At 40.8% G+C, this 13,644-nt stretch overlaps 1 protein-coding gene across 1 annotated transcript in view; it reads right to left on the bottom strand.

Moving 5' to 3' along the window:
• The window catches only part of WDR33 (WD repeat domain 33), a 71,321-nt gene that overhangs the window by 11,836 nt on the left and 45,841 nt on the right, over window positions 1-13,644 (bottom strand). Inside the window, exons 8-17 of the mRNA XM_067302003.1 lie at window positions 7,536-7,662; window positions 6,813-6,967; window positions 6,600-6,678; window positions 5,948-6,058; window positions 5,120-5,214; window positions 4,907-4,915; window positions 4,152-4,238; window positions 3,764-3,903; window positions 3,138-3,290; window positions 1,727-2,776 (exon numbers count right to left, since the gene is read on the bottom strand). Of these exons, the coding sequence (XP_067158104.1) occupies window positions 1,727-2,776; window positions 3,138-3,290; window positions 3,764-3,903; window positions 4,152-4,238; window positions 4,907-4,915; window positions 5,120-5,214; window positions 5,948-6,058; window positions 6,600-6,678; window positions 6,813-6,967; window positions 7,536-7,662 (2,006 nt within the window). The remainder of the gene's footprint in view (window positions 1-1,726; window positions 2,777-3,137; window positions 3,291-3,763; window positions 3,904-4,151; window positions 4,239-4,906; window positions 4,916-5,119; window positions 5,215-5,947; window positions 6,059-6,599; window positions 6,679-6,812; window positions 6,968-7,535; window positions 7,663-13,644) is intronic.

The following is a 13,644-nucleotide window of genomic DNA, read 5'->3' as shown; positions in this document are numbered from 1 at the left end:
TGTTTTTTTCTTTCTTTTCAATATTTATATGAGACTTTAAGATAGTAGTATTCATTAAGAATAACTGTCCACCTGCCAAAAGCAACCACTGAATTCTGACCTCGGCGCGTTAACAGCAGTGTCGAACCAGGACAGTCCTACACGTTCTGCAGGTAAATGCATGCAAACTTTTATACACACCCGCACAAGCTCAGCACTTATTCTCAAGGCAGAAATAGTCTCCTTAGCACAGCCATGAGAAACACTGTGCTAGTATGAATTAGATGAGTGATAGTTATGGAACCAAATTTTATTCTCTCAGCTTTGATGCTTTTGAAATCTCGGCAATAGTGTTGCATTAACAGACTTCTGGAGGGCATCGTTGCTTATGTGTTTAAAAAAAAAAAGCAAATAAATACACAGTTTGTAGGTCGCTGTGCCTCAGTCTGAAGTTGAATCTGTTAAATGAAGCTCATGTCACTGTCATCACACGTTACTGTGAATGGTACGGGACTATGCACCAAGGGGGATATCCGCATCAGCTAAAGCTTTAGCTAGAAGCTATTCAGTGCAACTTTAAAAAAGTTAATCTTGTTAAAAGAAATCATGCATTTCATAAAATTGGAGAAGTAGGTTTTTTTCCTTCCCCAAAAAACTCTCCCTCCAAAATGCATCTTAAAGCCGAATACAAACATGAGAAATTTTAAGTACAAAACCAGTGTCAGTAAAATAGGGGCTTATAAGAAATACGTTCACAACACTGAAAACAGTAAGCTCTCCGCGAGCTGCGGCAGACCAGAAGATGGAACAAGCCGGCTATTAAAGATCCTGAAGAGCTGCAGAGCAGATCGCACCCCAGAAGACTGGCGCTCAACCAGCCTTGACCAACAACGGACTCAGTTCCCGCAAAATTAGCCGGTGTGTCCGTAAGCAACGCTCTCGGGCGCTCCAGGTCAGCTTAGCGCAAGCGCAGGGCAGCGCCGGGCTCGCCGCCCTTCCTTGGGCCCAGAGGGCCAGGGCAGGTGCTCAGCACGGGTCCGGGCCGAGCTCAGCAGTCCCAGCTCGCCCCGTCGGACTTGCGCTGGTCCTGCGCGAGCCAATACCTGCGCTCCCGCTCGTGCTTCTTGCCAAGTAACCACGTACACGGCCAGGCAGGATCTCTTAACTGGTGCCCCAGAAGGTATAAAGGCAGCCAAAACGATTTCTAGACGTACACTGGAAGCACGAGAGCTGTGCTGCTGTGCACTGCATCCGAACCGGTAAGCTCAACCAGACCCAAGCTAATTCCAGCCGTGTCAGCACCCATGGTAAACTCATCCCATACTCTGGATAAACTTCTGTGGGACAACTGAGAGTTGGCAGTAACTTGCGTTAATTAATGAGGCTTCTTATGTTAATTTTGCTTAAATTTGACTTCTTCTAGTGCTTGCCAACTCCCCATGAAATTCCCTATTTAAAAGAGTTCAGTGTCTTTAAATTAAAAATCTGGAGTTTCTGCTAAGGTTAAATATTTTCTTGGCAGACATTGATTTCCATATCTGTATTTCCAGTAATCCCATTTCTACATTTATGTTTGTTGCTTCCAAGCCACATGACTCTCTTCAGCACCATTTAGTTTTTTCTGATGCCTCAATCCTGCAAATACACCCAACCTCCGGACTCTCAGTTCTTGCTCGGCATTTGTACCACGTGACATTATCATTCCTGCATTCTTAACAGTCTCCTTGTTACACAGACCCACACGTACCTGATTAAATGGGGGACGAGGCCCATCACCCAGCAAAGGAGTTTTCTGCTGCTGGAAAGGTAGAGGGCCCTGGGAAGGATGTGGCCCCCTTGAAGGGTTTGGCTGTCCCTGAGGTCCTTGCATGTTTCCTTGAGGCCCTACTAAAGAGCCTTGTGGAGGTCCCTGCTGGCCTTGTGGACCTGGTGGCCCACGCAATTCTTGTGGCGGTCCTAACATTGTACCTTGAGGCGGGGGTCCCTGTAGGCCCCTCATCTCTTGGGGACCATGTCCTAGTAAACCACTCTGCATATGAGGACCTCTCATTTCTTGCGGATGACCCATCATCATCCCTTGTGGAGTAGGTCCCTGGTTATCTCTGGGCCCTGGTGGACCCTGCATCCCTCTTGGATTAAGTCCCATCAAAGGCCCTTGAGATATAGGACCTTGCATCCCTTGAGATCCTGGAGCTCCTTGCATGCCATGAGGAAGAGGTCCTTGCATTCCTCGGGGACCAGGTGGCCCTTGCATTCCTTGACCACCCGGAGGACCTTGAGGACCCAAGTGACCTTGTGGGCCAGGTGGACCCTGCGGTCCTAAGTGAGTCTGAGATCCAGGCAGGCCTTGTGGTCCTAAGTGGCCTTGTGGGCCAGCACTACCCTGTGGACCTGGAGGCCCCATTGGCCCATGAGGGCCAGGATGTCTCTGCATTCCTTGATGCCCATGTAAATCCTGAGGCCGTGGCATTCCTTGTGGAGGTCCTTGGGGGCCTGGAGGTCCTTGTGGTCCCATGAACCCTTGTGGACCTGCACCGCCTTGGTGTAACGGAGGACCTTGAGGTCCCATTTGTCCTTGGGGTCCCGGAGGTCTGAACTGTCCTTGTGGACCAGGAGGTCCCATTTGAGGCATATTCATTGGCATCTGCTGAGGTGGGAGGGGCTGCTGAAATCCTTGAGGCATCTGTGACATTGGGCCTTGCCCTGGAAAAGGCTGGGGTCCGTGAAGAGAGCCTCCTGGAGGTGGTGGCTGCACTTGCTCAGCTTGCTTTTGTGCGAGTCTCTCAATCTTCAGTTGCTGTCCCAAAAATAAAATAAAAAGACCCAGAAAATCAACTAGGCACAGAAGCACAGGAAACAACTAAAAATCAGAAGCAACTATCTCATTCTTGGGTACTTAGAAAGATTTAATGCTTTTCACTTATTTAGCAGGAATACAACTAAAGGGAATCATAGATCAGTATTAACTAACTGAAATGCAGGGGCCTCACAGCAGGTATCGTACTATAACACACTAAGTCCATGCACTGTTCAATTAGATGGTTTTTGAAAAAACATGAAAACAGTGCCACAAAAGCAAGCTACACAGTTCGGTGTTAAGGTCCAATGGTATCACTTAGAGCACTAAAACAAATTTGCTAGTAACTTTACATACATACCTCCAAGAGTTGCGGGTTTGTATACTGAAGTGCTGCCATTTCCTGTTCGATCTCCGCCTGTGTCTTCTTTTTCTCCTCCAGTTTAATATCTTCCTTTCTATCATTTAATGGCTCAGGTGGGGGAGGCAAAGGGACTTTATTCTGCATCCATGCCTATAAAGAATAGCGAACAGAAGATGAATTCTGAGGACTATGCACTGAACAGCATGTGTACGATACATTGCTGCATTGGGAAAGGTCTTTTGAAATGCTATGTAATATTGATATTCAAAAGCTATAAACTAGATTAAAAAAACATGCATATCTCATAACATCCTATTTTCAAGGTACCAGTACAGGATATAATGGATTTAACCAATTTTTTAATGCAGAAATAGGCATTAAACTAACTAGCATGGTACATTATTTTGCACTGGATGTTGATCTAAAGGAGCTGATACTAGAAATCCAAAATGCTGTTACCAGCTAGACACTTTTTGATATAATATGATTTTGATATAATGATATATTGATGATATATTGATATATGATATATTTTGATATAATATGATAATATGATTTTGATATAATATAAAATGAGACAACAACAACTTGTTCTGGTGTTCACCGTGTTATCAGGTACTTACCTGCTGAAACTGTGCTGGTATTGGTTTTGCATAGGGCACTTTTTTCTGTGGCACCTTCTTTTGGTCCTTTTGCATTACTTCCTCCATTCCCCAGTCCAATCCTGGGATTGTCATTTCAATATCATTGGACTCATCTTTTCCTTTAGCACCAGGGAGACAAACAGTCAGCACAATACAGGTTTACAGAGAAACTTTGTTACTCTCCTTACAGCTTATTTAACAAAAGAGAACAAGAAGTTCTCAGCTCTTTCTTCTTCCCATGGGAAATATGCACAACACAGAATTTCAGAAAACAGCATCTGTGCTACCAAGATACATGAAAGATATGAAAGAAGTTACACAGTATCTGGATGGTTCAGGAAAATGCCTCCCCATAGCTATTTCTTACCCATCTGCTCTTGCTCCATGGCTATTTTCAATTGCTCAGGTATTCCCATCCCAGGAATAACCGCTAGGCTGTTGGGTTCAAGATCATCTAGAGGAAAACAACAGATATTTATTCTTGGAACAGTTTTCCTTTAAATTATAATTTTGTTCTTTTGGTTTCCCACATGCTTTTACCTCTCTTGTTGGCTTCATTACATATTTCACAACTACTGGGACACTTATTATCCCACTCATGAATTACAGGATATTAAATTAAAAGAATGGCAAGTTCAGATTCATAAAAACACTCCAAAAGGCCAGAAATTATGTCCTTCCAAGAAAGTCACACCTAGGGCAGAGGCTCAGAAAAGTAAATATTATCTCATACCCATTCCCATTTTTGTTATAACAAATGTGTATTTCTTAAAACTTAAATCAGATTGAAATGTTACATTTTAATTAACATTCCCAAACACAAAAGAGCAGTTAATGAAAAGCCTGAATAAAGAAACAGATGCAATCCTGGGGACAGAAAAGTCACTGAGGCATGCTGTAGTGCTGGGCAACCCTGAGCAACCCAAGATTACCAAGAAAAATCCTTGGAAGAGGCTAAAAGTTTTAAGATTTGAGTCAAGTTCAACAATATGAAAGGTTTTCCCATGCCCTGTAGCTCATGACTGTGGGAAATCATGATGTTTTCAAGAAGCAAATCAAACTGGGGATATTGCTGGAGAGAGCACCAAACCTCCTTCCTGTGATTGACAGAGCAGGTCTTACCTCCTGGAGCTGCAGAACAAAAGAAAATTCACTGTTAGAATCGTGATCCTTGATAACATAGAGAATAAAATTATGCTAGTAAACATTATTTTTATCTAGGTGGTCACCAATGCTACCTCTTCTCTAGAAGCTGCAGTCTAATTTCTGCTATATTCCCTAGGCTTGTTCCTGACCTCCAACCCTCCTCCTTCCCGTTCGGGGCAGTTGCCTTACCATATTCCACACCGTCCTCTGACATGCCAGGCAGCAGATTCAAGTTGTAACGATCTCGCATTTTATCTCCAGGCCGATTTCGAGTCCAAAACTTGCTGTCAAAAGGAAGTTATATGATTTCAATAAATGGACAAAAGTATTAACTACTGTTAATCAAATTTTGTTCTTGCTTCTCTAAATTTAAGTGTGCTGTCTTGATTATATAAGGGTTCAAACCTTTACTGATCAAGCTCAACCCTGGATTTGGGGATCAGGTGTGAGTTTAAAAGAAAAAAAAAAAAATACACCACATAGAATTATACAATTCAGAAGATACTTCAAGGCACAATGGATTTAAGAAATGCAACACACTGATATACAGATCCTGAGCAGACAGGTATTTCCAGTCCTTTCCAAGAATTTCTCACTCAATTTAAACATATTCTTAACACACAATTAACCTTGTCAATACACACATAAATTCCACTGCACTTATAAAATACTCCATGTTTACAGTGTGTTCAACCCAAAAGATTCAAAGCACAAACTATATGCCTCTAAACATGCTTGCAATGTGAAAACAAACACGTGGCCAGCAGATGATCCATGGGAAAAAAGACTGGGGAGATTAAAAGTAATATTTCCTTAGTGAAAAACAACAACACTTTCATCCTTTCATGTAAAATGTCAATGCCTTTCCCATCAGACAAATTTGTCTCCCTGCTTTGCCAATGGGTTGTGTAGCAGAATCATCCCAGTCTGTTCTCTGTTCACCTGTGCCATACTCCTTTCCAATTTCTAAATGTCTATACATTCCCCTAAATACTTTATTTTAATGCTTGAAAATACCTGGTGTGATCATTTGAGCCTGAACAGAGAATGTGTCCAAGGGGATGCCATGCCAGACTCCAGATCATTCCCTCGTGGGCCATTTCCATTCCACCAACCTCCTTCTCAACCCTGATGCATCAAAAAAAAAAATCAGTCATCACACAGATGAACATCTGCTACAGATTCAATATAAACCTTTCGCTGTTCTGTTGTTCCTGTTCTCCTACCCCCTAAAGTTTTAAGCTTCAGTTATTTTTCTCTTGGGTGAATAGACTGTTCCCAGTTGAACTTAATAGGAAACTCAGTAATGTAGGAATTTTTTTTAAACTGTAAATTTAAAAGCAAAATATTTACAACATCTCAGAAGAAGCTCTAACAAGCTAGGAGCTTCAATCAGTCATCATCCTCTCAACAAAAGACTGTTAGAAAACACTAGAATGTTAGAAAATTTTAGTACGTGCAATTGTTTCCTTTCAAATAGATCTGCACAGGAAAATATCTTCATAAACAAAGCACATTCACAAACATTCTCAGGAACAGAGCAAAACTATACCATAAACATGCATGTTAAAGCCTAGATTCAAAGATGAAATGTGTACTTTATGTTTGGTATAACAGCTCACACTTTCAACCAACGTCTCTCCAGCGTGCTGGTGAAAATGCCACGTACCCAACATGCCAGAACAACAAAGAGCCATCAGACCCTCCGCTGGCAAACAGCCCTTCATGAACAGGATGCCAGGCAACAGCTGAAATACAAAATAACTCATAGTCAGGAAGTATAATGTTGGGATTTGTAACAAATGTAAATCAGGGTCTCAAAACTTTTCATTTTTAATCCAAATTTACCAATAAAAATCTTCAAAATACAACAACTTCTGACCTGTGGCCTCTTTCTTATGACCCCTGAAGACTTGAAGTTCTTCTTTCAGATTACGAATGTCAAAGAGCTTGCAGAGGTGGTCACGAGAAGCCGTTAGAAGCCAGTTTCCATTCAGGTTCAATTTTACCTCCATCACTGTGTTTTTATGAGCATGTCTGCAAGCAGAGAAAGAAAAAAGACATTGTCGAGATACCAACGTCTCAGACACAAAATGTGATAATTTACCAGTCCCAAATATTCAGGTCAACAACAAAGTAATTCAGACTACTAAACTAGAATATTAGGGCTTTCTACGCCAAAGACCCTATGCTTTAAAATTGTTCTTCTGTACTTAAGACCAATTGGTAGTGCTCTCTGAGACAGTATTCAGGTACTGTGCATGTTTCTACCGCAGTGACCTCTGGCTGATCAGAGATTTCTTCTGCCTAGTTAAGCACATATCTCATTTTTGTTTTCCAAATGAGAACTGTTTGACTAGGAAGTCTATGAACAAGGACAAAGTCAACTTAAACAATGAATATTAGTCCCAATTTTCCAGGTTCAGACTTCACGTAACCTCTACATTTTCTGACGCAGCTAAAGCACTAGCTCTCTATTTGAGGCAACTGTGTAGAGCTGAAAAGATGTGAGGCAGAAGCTGGAAAGAGAATTAAAAAAAATAATAATGATGTCATGAAGTTATCTCATATTTGAGAAGAGTAAAGTCTCGGGACAAGAACTTACAGTGTGGCAAGGCTCTGGCCGGTCTTTGGATCCCAGAACTTTATCGGCTGTTGGCTATCTTTACTTCCCGACACAACCAATCCCTTCGTTGGATGCCAGTCAACACACTTCACATCTGCTCCGTGTCCTGGTAAGAGCATAAAAATTGTTCATTTGGAGATTTCATAGAAATTGAAAAGACACTGACAATTAATGTGTGCATATCTTATAACAGTAATGCAAAACTGGATGAAAAACATCACAGAGCACAAAACATAAAATCAAGCTAAATAAAAACTCCCCCAAATTGTTTAAACTGCATTGCTTCCCACTAATCACTGGAAGTATCTTCTCTTCAGATTTCACCCTCATAGACCAAACTCACTTCACCTAAATAAATATTCTTTAAGATGTTGCTGCTGAAACTGGTACTTTTTTAGGCTTTGGCCCTACGCTATTACGCAATATTTTAAACACGCACTGAAGAAGCATTTGTCTTGAGGCATTAAGGGAAAATACACCATTACACTTCATCTTATATGAAGTATTTTAGAAATAAAAGACAAATGTGTATTTTTTTCCCAGCCTATAAGTATTACCCTTTTGCTGTCCTGTCAGAAAATAAGCAGAGAAATGAAATCATGAACCCCAAAATTAAATTAGCATATGAGGAGAAGAAATCTTACGTGATGTCAATGACCATCAGGTCAAACAGACTCAGGTTTTTCTAGCAGTCAAGAGTTAGGAGAAGAAAACCCTCAGGATATCACTTCGTTTTAAACTGACTGACTGACCTTGACAGAGAATCTGTGCTGCTCAGATGAGCTAAAAATCAGTCAAGAAGAAATGCTCATTTCTGCTACAAAACAAAACGGGGAGGTTTCTGAGCTAGAATATAGGGATTTAGAGAAGAAATAACAGATGATAATTTCTTTCTCCAGTATCTCTCCACAGCAGCCCACTTCAATGGAAAGCCAACAGTAACAGTCAATGCCAGAAAATGAGACAGCATGCAGTAACCAAAGAAAAAGAAAGATGAGAAAAGAAGGGCTGCCTAAAACATAAAGGCACTAAAGTTATAAAATGGTATGGAGGAATGGCGGGATGTTCCATCAAAGCCAAACAGTTCCCATCAAGGTCAGACAGTTCCTACAGGAACCACTTTGTTCTCAGGTGGAGCATTTAACTTCAAGCAGCACAAGCATTCTTAATATATTCCTAAATTCAACAAGACATTAAAAATTAATATTGTTGAAATTTTCCTGAGGCTGCAGAAAAATCAAATCAGGACCAGCAATAAAAGCAAAATGTAAACACTTAAAGCACTCCTCCATCAAATGAGTGCAACTTTCTCCCTCTCTGATACATATAGCTGGGCACATAGGGGAGGGATTCCTGACCCAAGAAGAAATGACCACAACTTTGGTGAGTATATGGGGAGCAACTTTAATCATTAACTGACACTACGTGTGAAGGAACCCAATTCTCCTCCCTCACTCATAGCAGGCAGAACTGACCTCAGAATATGCAGGATTTCAGGGAAGAGCCGGGAAGTTACTGAGACTCTAAACCTGCTCACGTGTTACCCATCCGGTGGTCTTACCAACACCAGGGCCCTCTGAGATGCATTTCCCCCCCACCTCTCTCTCTCTGGTTCTTCTGATGCAGAAAGAACTGAAAGGCACTGGATTGGCTCTAAGCCCGTGTCTCAGCTAAAGGCGAAGCAAGTCTAGTTTCTGAGTGTTTATTTGGGAGGAACGATTCTGTCACTAGTAAGAAAGAGAAGTGCTCTACCTCAATACTGAAAGGCAGCTTCATGCTTGCAGATTTTCAACTGATGATATTCTGTAGGTACTTGTTATCCTGCAGCCCCCAGGGAAAGACAGAGGATTTTAATTCAAGGGCAACATTAGGCCCATATAGAGAAAGGTTCCATTAGAGGTAATAACTGGTTGAACCATACTCAAACAAATGTTATCATAAATATGAAAAAAACAAAACCCAGCAAAAACCTAAAAATTACCCACACAGATGGGAATTATGTTGACCTTCTTGGTCCTAAATAAGAGACTCAGTGATGCAAGAGTGCTCCAAGGGCCACTTTCTGGTTGGGCAGCAGGACCGCATCCTGCAAACGAGTCATGCTGGTGAAAGACAATCCCTGGATAAGAGCTCACTTTGTGCAATGATTTAGGCTTTTCTGTGGAGATCTAACCTGAGTTAAATCAACCCAAATATGTACCTTGAGGGAAAAAAGGCTCAGCCTGGGCAATCCAGTCCAGGTTCAGAGCCGTACTCTGTAACGGAGCAATGGGAGCAGCCATCCTGTAAAAAGCTTCATAAAGAGAGGGACGGTGAACTGACAGTACAAGACCAATATGCTTCTCAGAAGGCTGTTTCGATAGTTACTACCTATTAACCCCAGACGCGTGAACCACAATGCTAAAAGCCAGCCCAAAGATGCTAGGACACCCAGAACTTCTCATCAGAGCGGCTAGATGATTAAGTACTTATCAGCAGGCTTCTGACTACCACCAGCATCTTAAAATTGACCTGAGGAACAAAACCATCATCATGACAGATAACTGAAGTCTTGCAGAGAGCAATCTTACAGCCAGCGTGCTCTGGACTACAGCAAAAGTGGGGAAAAATTGGGAACCTCTGTTGTTGGCTGCTCAGTCATCTATCCCACCCGCAGCACAGTCCAGCAGGGGGGAGAGATGAACTGCCCAGCACAGCAAGGCTCTCTTGAAGGCAAGGAGGAAAATTAACTCTCTGCTGCATCAAGCATGCTCTAAATAAATCATTCCTAAGGGAAGAACTGAGGGGGGGGCAGGGGTGTCAGAAAAAGCTAAGGAAAAGTCTAACTCAGAAGAATTACATGAGAATACTGAACAGTATTATCTTACCAGATTTAAAAAAACAAACAAACAAACAAAAAAAACCAGCAAGGAACATCATATATTGCTTTTTCTTCTTTCTACTGATAAGGAGACCTATATACCACTGTCTGTATTGACACAGATGATACAGAAAATGCATTTAAAATAAAGCTCCAGAGGGGAAAAAAGCCTGCTTGTTTTTAATTCTCAGTTCTAGGCTAAGACTTGGGAATCGGACTCTCCTCTGGCACAGGATCCCTGTCACCAAGCACCATGTTCGGACAACTTTAATTCATGCAAATCTCTGTAGTTCGCATTGCTTATTTGCTGACTCTGAACGGCTTTTGCTCAGTATCTGATTTCAAAAGTTGCCTAGATCTCTCTGTGACCGGAGCCAGTAGGTTAGGATGGGAACGCTGCTATCCGAATAGTGCCTTAACCTTTCTGCCCTTTTATCCTCCACCTATAAAAAGAATAGCTGTTATATCATTTCTCTATCTAAAAGGGACACTGTAAGAATAAATGAATTGAAGCGTGTGAATTGTCTGGAAATCATGGTAATGGAAGGCCTAGAAATAAACTGAAACGATAGAAAGACCAAAGATGAAGAATTTTGATAATTTGAACTCATTTAAAGTCATGATGAATGAGGGCCTGAGCATAAACCAATATACTAACACTTCTCAGTTTTGCTGTCTTTTTAAAATCTGCATTAAGAATACAATGAAAAATAAGCATAAGCAGATTAATTTAAAAGTTCAGATACATAAGAAGTATTTCTCTAATAATACTTTTCATATGTGTAACAAATTTCTGACCAGAGTGACTGTAGTCACAACCCAGTTGACTAATAAAATATTGTTTGTTAAATACAACCTATTTGAAGAGTTGATCTTTAAAGACACCACAGAGAAATTCTGGCTGAAGAAATGTATAACAAGCTATAACAAGATTATGTGTAGTAGTGTTTGATCAACTCCAGCATGGCACAAATATGAAAAAGTACACATAAATTAAGGACTTGTTTTCTCTTATTCTGTAATTTTTGCATATATGACTTAATAAATGTAATCTATCCTATTAATAAAGCATTAAATTGTTTGCCTTTTATTACTGTTTATAACATATCTATATATTTTATAATGCAATTGTGCATAAACTATTGCTTATAGATATATTAGGTTTTTTGCTGTAGCCAGTATTTTTCTATTATATTCTAAGCTCTAGGAATGAGCCCTATTCCAAAGACACGTAAATTGGAAAGAGCATTTTATAGCTGATATTGTACAATTTCTAGATCATTCCCCTACTTCTGCTCAGTTGTTTTTTTTAGCATATACACATACTGAGGTGACACACTCTTGTACTTCACATAACAAAGAGCATTTTCTTGTACTTTGTATAACACCCGCATTCAAAAACAAATGGATATATGTAGCTGCATTCTAAAGAATGAACAAACACTTAAATGCAACAACACTTTTTTCTGCCTCCCTACGAGAGAACTCTGTTTGCTTAGGTTTTAAAGGCACATAGTTCTCTCATCCTACTTTAAACGGGGAAATGCAGTCCCCACTTACATAGGTACCGAGGGTCCTCCACTTCCTTTGGAGTGGTCAACAAAGCCTTTTCATTGCCGCACAGAAACATTCACCTTCCTGCAATCGGTACCCCCAAACGATTAAAAAAGCACCCCTCAGAGCAGCAGCCCCTTCGTAGGCGAGCGACCGCTTCCGAGGGACCTGCGAAGGGGACATCAGGCCTGGCATCACGAGGCTTCGACTCAACCGAGGCTTCTCCACTCCCACTAGGGAGAAGCAAACAGAGCATCTGCAAATCAAGGACGATGGAAGACGGCCGTGCTAACAGAAAGACGTTCTACGCTTTCTACGTAATTCCCTTAGGCTTTGTTAGTTGCTTCCAGATTCCTGGTTATGTTGGATTATTTCACCAGGTCTATTCTTGTGGAAGGCTTTTAAAATTTTATCTGGTGCTTACCCACTACTCTAACAATTCGCTGCTTCTACACAAAGCTTATTCAGGAGCTAAATACCTCCTATCTACCAGAAATACGGATATGACCCTTAGGTACAGTTTTGATAACACTGATGAGGTTAGCAATAAGGGTAAGGATAAATTTTAATTCCCGTGATCTAGTGTTCTTTCTCCTGCCACTTTACGTGAACTATATGGCTCTTGAAAGCTGTCCTGCGAGCTCTTTGGCTTCCTAGTCTCCACTCTGGGAGCGAACATTGCAGAAACCCTCCTTCTACAGATACACAGCATGCTTTTTCTTTTTAATATAGTATGGGAGGTTGATGAATAATAAATTATGGGAAAAGCTCCTTTTAGTCTTCAGTGGATTAAGAACACTGCCTCCCAAACACTTTCAAATTATGTCTCCTAAAATTAAATTTTGTTTTATTTTCCTTAGTTTGTTCACAGATTCATTTTCTAGCTCTGTGCTAGAGGATTATTAAATACGGCATCCGGAGAGACTGCTAGAGCTTTAATCTACCTACAGGGAATGTCTCCTGCACCATTGCTATTTTTTTAGACAAGCAGCAGTGTGACATAATGAAGCCTTGTTTACAAATCCCATATTTAACAGCTCTATAATCATACTAAATTTTCTTTGCAGACAAAAGCTGTTAGAACGGTATCTTTCTTTGTGTTTATCAACTGTGAAATCAGGAGACAAAAAAAAAAGCAGTAAATGCTCATGAAATAGGTGTAGGTAGACAAGAGAGAAGTTTTCCCAATTCCAACCAACTGAACAGCTAATCAGACTCATATATGAGAAATAAAGCAGCCCCTAAAATGTGTTTCCATAAATGAGTTTAAGATTTTTGTCCTAGTCCTAATCCCAATTTTACAACAGGACTTTCACCACTCAGTGAACAGTTTGAAGCCCAGAAAAATCTAAAACTATAGCAAAGAAGGTTTGAACTTAATGCTAGTTGCATGCTCGTATAATGGCAAAGAATCATGAAAAAAATCTAGAGCTATTACGTGTAATTACCAGCAATGGCATGCAGGTATCTGAATTCTTTACATCTGCTGAAAGCCACTGACAATGTTGTCTGTAAGAGTTTACAGAGAGGGGGAAAAAAATCCAGCTGGGTCCTTGTATATGTGGGAGCTGGGTCATGCAGACTTCAGCCTTCAAAATTACTTAACATTTTGGACTCAATCCAAAGCACTTAATATTTCTTTCATCATAATGGGACTACTCACATGCTAAACTT

Source organism: Apteryx mantelli, chromosome 9, assembly GCF_036417845.1.
Source record: "Apteryx mantelli isolate bAptMan1 chromosome 9, bAptMan1.hap1, whole genome shotgun sequence".
Taxonomy (NCBI): Eukaryota; Metazoa; Chordata; class Aves; order Apterygiformes; family Apterygidae; genus Apteryx; species Apteryx mantelli.
This window is presented reverse-complemented; position numbering and strand designations above follow the sequence as displayed.